The 5,031-nt window shown below is 40.9% G+C and overlaps 1 protein-coding gene across 1 annotated transcript in view; it reads left to right on the top strand.

Annotated features, from left to right (window-relative positions):
* Positions 1–773, top strand: part of YPEL5 (yippee like 5) — a 2,434-nt gene extending 1,661 nt beyond the window's left edge. Inside the window, exon 2 of the mRNA XM_010163555.2 lies at positions 281–773. Coding sequence (XP_010161857.1) covers positions 281–505 — 225 coding nt within the window. The 3' untranslated portion in view covers positions 506–773. The remainder of the gene's footprint in view (positions 1–280) is intronic.
* The last annotated feature ends 4,258 nt before the right edge of the window (positions 774–5,031 follow it).

The following is a 5,031-nucleotide window of genomic DNA, read 5'->3' as shown; positions in this document are numbered from 1 at the left end:
GGAATTTCTCACCCAAAGTTGAACTCAGTATTCTACACTCTTGAACTTCTCGCGATAGCATTTCCTGTCTGTCAGTGAAACAGTGAGGGTTATACATCCCCGGGAAGCCCCGGGAAGTCTTTCAAGAAACAGTGAGGGTTATACATCCCCGGGAAGCACGTCTTTCAGGTGTTACCTTCTCGAGCAGGACATAATGTTGACAGTCATGCGCATTGTTACTAAGCTTTGCTCTAGGCAGACTAATCCTTTCTGTTCCCTCTCCCCTGTATGTTTGTATCAGGTGGTAAATCTGCAATACAGTGAAGTTCAGGATCGGGTCATGCTCACTGGCCGCCACATGGTTCGAGACGTGAGCTGCAAGAACTGCAACAGCAAACTGGGTTGGATCTATGAATTTGCCACTGAAGACAGCCAGCGCTACAAGGAAGGCCGTGTTATCCTGGAAAGAGCGTTGGTCCGAGAGAGTGAAGGATTTGAGGAGCATGTTCCATCTGACAATTCCTGAAGAGACTTGAGTCTCTTGGCAGGTTCTCTTCAACTGAAACTCAAAAATAATAAAATCAACAAAAAAATCTGCTTACATACACTGTCACCTTAGCATCAGAGTCGGATTCATGGACTAGAGTGGGAAAGATTGTGAGAGTATTTCAGATGGAACCTTCCTTTTGTTATTCCTTTTGTATTTTACTTTCCCTCCAGATGCTGTAACTTTTTCTCTCTTGCATTTACATCTGTTAGATTTGAGATTGTATCTACAGATACAGTGGGCTAAAAGGAAAATATTTGGGGCATTTGTCTTTTGTTAGAGAGAAATTCAGTGAGATTTTTTTAGTTTGCACAAACTGATGTCAGCATAAAGTTATTTTAAAACTACAGATGTTTTTTAAAAAGTATATTCCAATTCTTGGCTTAAGTTTTTAGTTAGTTTTGTTTTGTTTTGGTTTTTTACCCAGTCTTTTCACCTGATTTGCTAGCTAAAGTAAAGAGATCCGAATTTGTGCCGAGTGCTAAAGGTTCAGTGTTGGTACAGCTTGGGCTGGCCCTTGTGCCATATTCTTGTTGAGGTTGATTGGTAGCACAGAGCCCATTATTTCTTGTCGTTCTTGACCCAAAGACGTCACCATTCCTTGTTTATTTGTGAAGTCCCATTCACCATGTAAACTGGTGTTGATTGGAAACTATTCTTGAGATAGGGCAAAACTGCTTGGCTTTTTTTTAACTTTAACTGATGTAACTTAAAAGCATAGTAATAATATAAAATAATAGTTGTCTGTTTAGTCTTGCGTTGCTTACGAATCAGAAGCTGTGTTTGTAATGATAGGGATCCCCTGAGAAACTACTGTTTTAGTAGTATTTTTTTCGTTTCTCTACTAATCTCATTAAGTAGACAGGCAATTGCAAATCTTAATTCTTCTTCAAGTAGCTTTCTTTAAGCCCAGAACTTCCTATGTTAAACACAGCTGCTGTGTAAAAGAAGAAGATTGCCAGCATGTTTGTTCATGCCTAGAGTTATGCAATCTGCATCTCGAAAAGATTAACTTAAACAGCTTGTTTTCAAATGCTGCTTCTGGTGTTGAAACCTTTATCTTTCAACTTTGTTGAACCTTTTCATTGCGTTGTTACGTTTTTATCTTTCTGGGCAGCAGTACATGTCAGCCTAGTAGTAACTAGTGACTTGGATCCCTGCTTTCTTGTAAAGGTCAGCTCTGTTTAAACCGGTGATCTTGCTCGCCTTTTTAGCAACAATACTCTTCATTAACTTAGCTCAAGGGTGCCCAAACACTTTCATTGTGTGTCTTAAGCCATAAGTTAGGATCTCAAGGGCTGAAATTCATTTGAATGTTAGATATGTATGATTCCTTATAAAAGAGAAAAGTTTATTTTTTTTTCCCATTGGATAAATTGTCGTCCGCATGAAGTAAGTTACCCACAGATATACAAGAGGGCAAAAAGACCCCTAGCCAGCCACACAGATCTGGGCTCTGACCTTTCAGAATAACTTTTCTTCACTAGCTACAGCTCCATATCTGAAATTAAAATATGGAGGATGACTATGTGGAGTATTTTTCTTATTTTTTTTGGCTGCCAAGTGGCAATTTGGACACCCCTGACTTAAATCTACTGCCTATTTAATGCAAAAGTAGCTTTATTATAGAATTGTCACATAGAAAGAAAACAGAGTAGATCACATACCAGAGCTGTGCTTGAATCAAGCTGCTTAAACAATAGTGTACTTGTGCCTCAAATGAATCAGTTTTTGCACTGAGTACAGTAGTACCCTATTATCTTGTACTTCTGTCCTTCACAGACCCTAAAGGCCCCATTAGCATGGTTCTCTGCAGTACTTTTCTTGTACTTCTGACATTACAGTACAATAAAGTATGTTTTGTCCTGAATTGATTTTTGCTGTTCTTTTTGGGTAATTTTCATGGAGTCTGTCAAATGAATTGACATAACCTGCCTTCCCTTCCCTACATTCAGTAGATCATTGCGTTTCTACAGCACAGTGACAAGCTGTTGATGAGCATTTCTCTCTGAATGGGTGGTGTACTGTTGATTTTGGAAGGTGCTAAGTAAAGCTTCATGCATACCACTTGGACACTTGAAAGCCTTCATTTTACTCCTGTTAAAGAGAAAATAAAACCAGGAAATTGCTCATTTAGTGGAATTCTGGGTGCCCAATGTCTTTCCTTGTCTTTGAGAAGATAGCAAGCTAAGCAAAACTCCAGCTTCTGCAAGAAATGTGTTTTAGTTTTAGCTTCTGAAATGGCTTGAGAATTGAGGAATTGAGAATTTGTGTATCTGGAATTCTTTGACCTTTTTTCTTTGTATGCAAATATTAGGGACAAGCCTTCTGCTAGCAGCTGGTCAACTTCATAAGCCATAGTTAAAGAACTGAGGTGAGAGGATCATTATATTGGTGTAATGGAGCCTGAGGGACTTATTCTAACCTATATTAAGACCTTTTCATTTTGTTAGAATATTAGATTGTGAGATGTTAAAGATTACTTTCCCCAAGTCTATGATTGGCAAAGCACTATTGAGGTTAATTCCTTAAAAGCCTATGAGGCTTAAACAAGTCCACTGCAACTTTAAAACAGCAGACTTCAGATTGCTCTGTAGCCTACGTGCTGTTCCCTTCTGAATCACCTTGATGGCTCTGTGGGAGAGTTTAGCCTCATCAATTTTGACTGCTCCTCCTCAAAATGCTTTGTGTGTGAATACAGATAACTTATCTGTAGGGAACAAGAGGATTGGTTACAGGATGGCCAGCAATAGAGAAGACACCACTATTTGATTTTAACTGTTATTTTATAGTAGTGCAGTAGCCTTGGATTCCCAAACAAGGCATGGCTGGCACAGCAAAATGTGCCACTACAAGGGCTTTGTGCTGGCATGTGATGGTGTGCTTATGCTGTCTTAGGCAAAGGTCTCAAGGAAATTGCAGTGCACAACAAACTCACTGAGTGTGTATGGAGAGCTCAGAATCTGTGCTCTGAGGCTGCAGCTTGGGCTAGCAGTGGTGCTATGACTTTTGCTTAAATCACAGAATCACAGAATATTAGGGATTGGAAGGGACCTCAGAAGATCATCTAGTCCAATCCCCCTGCCGGAGCAGGAACCTAAACGAGATTACACAGGAAGGCGTCCAGGCGGGTCTTGAATGTCTCCAGAGAAGGAGACTCCACAACCTCCCTGGGCAGCCTGTTCCAGTGCTCTGTCACCCTCACCATAAAGAAGTCCCTTCTCAAGTTTAAGTGGAACCTCTTGTGTTCCAGCTTACACCCATTGCCCCTTGTCCTACCATTGGGCATCACCGAGAAGAGCCTGGCTCCATCCTCGTGACATTCACCCTTTACATATTTATAAACATTAATGAGGTCTCCCCTCAGTCTCCTCCAAGCTAAAGAGACCCAGGTCCCTCAGCCTTTCCTCATAAGGGAGATGCTCCACTCCCTTCATCATCTTGGTGGCTCTGTGCTGGACTCTCTCCAGCAGTTCCCTGTCCCAGCTCTATAACATTAGCTTTATAGAAGTTTATATTACCCCTGCTATGACCTCATCCCGTAGTTGCTGTGTAGGTGTACCCAAAACCCAAGTACTTCATTAAAGCTGCTGACTACCGTTTCAGCAAAACACCGCTGTGTTTGGGGATTGAAAAAGCATTTTAATTATGCTTTCTATGGATGTTCAAAAGAACTTTTGAAATGGTTTACTGCAGCTCATGGCTCTGTTAGAAAAGGTAGCATTATGAGGGACTCTGGGGGTGGCTATGGTCACCTGATACAGGCTTATTCTTACAGGGCAAGCTTGGCTCTCCAGATTTCTGCCAGAGTTGTAGGAAATAAAGTCAGCAGATCATCAGTGGATTAACAGGTAAGGAACTGGTGAAGCTGCAGTTCAGGATACAATTGCCAGGTATAAGGATGAGGTGACTGGAAAGGATATGGCATTGATGTAGGAGAAGGCTAGCTGGTTAATCAACCCTGGTTTAGAAGAGAAACCTAAGCTGTGATGTTGCAGTACCGTTCTGCAAAAGCCAGAAATACTGTGTTGTGTTTCCTTCCTGGGCCTGCCTTCACTTCTTTAGCAAAATAATAGTAAGTAATAATAATAAAAAAAAAATCAAGTGAAGGCTGGTTTCCTGTGGCTCTTGAGGGCTTTGTGGACTCCCTGATGCCTGACGAGGATGAAATGTTTCAGACTTTGTTTGACTGGGACATTGATTAGGATCATTTTCCAATCTGGGCCCTGTTTTCGCAGGACTTTAAAGAGCTAAGCAATTTTCAAACCGTTTACTTTATAAGCTGGAGTTAAAAGTGCCCAATAACTTAAAAAGATCATTTTGAGTGGTAAGGAAGAATATGACCTGATTGATGATGTCACTGTGTAAGCCCTTTTCTTCTTTCAGAAAATCAGAAATATGGCCAAGGAAATGAGCTCCTGTCTGTCTCATCGACAATTACGTGACAAAAGCATTCAGCAGCTTCTGATGAGCCTAACTTTCACAGAATCACAGAATGTTGGGGA

This window comes from Antrostomus carolinensis, unplaced genomic scaffold (genome assembly GCF_000700745.2).
Source record: "Antrostomus carolinensis isolate BGI_N321 unplaced genomic scaffold, ASM70074v2 scaffold7000, whole genome shotgun sequence".
In the NCBI taxonomy this organism is placed as follows: Eukaryota; Metazoa; Chordata; class Aves; order Caprimulgiformes; family Caprimulgidae; genus Antrostomus; species Antrostomus carolinensis.
This window is presented reverse-complemented; position numbering and strand designations above follow the sequence as displayed.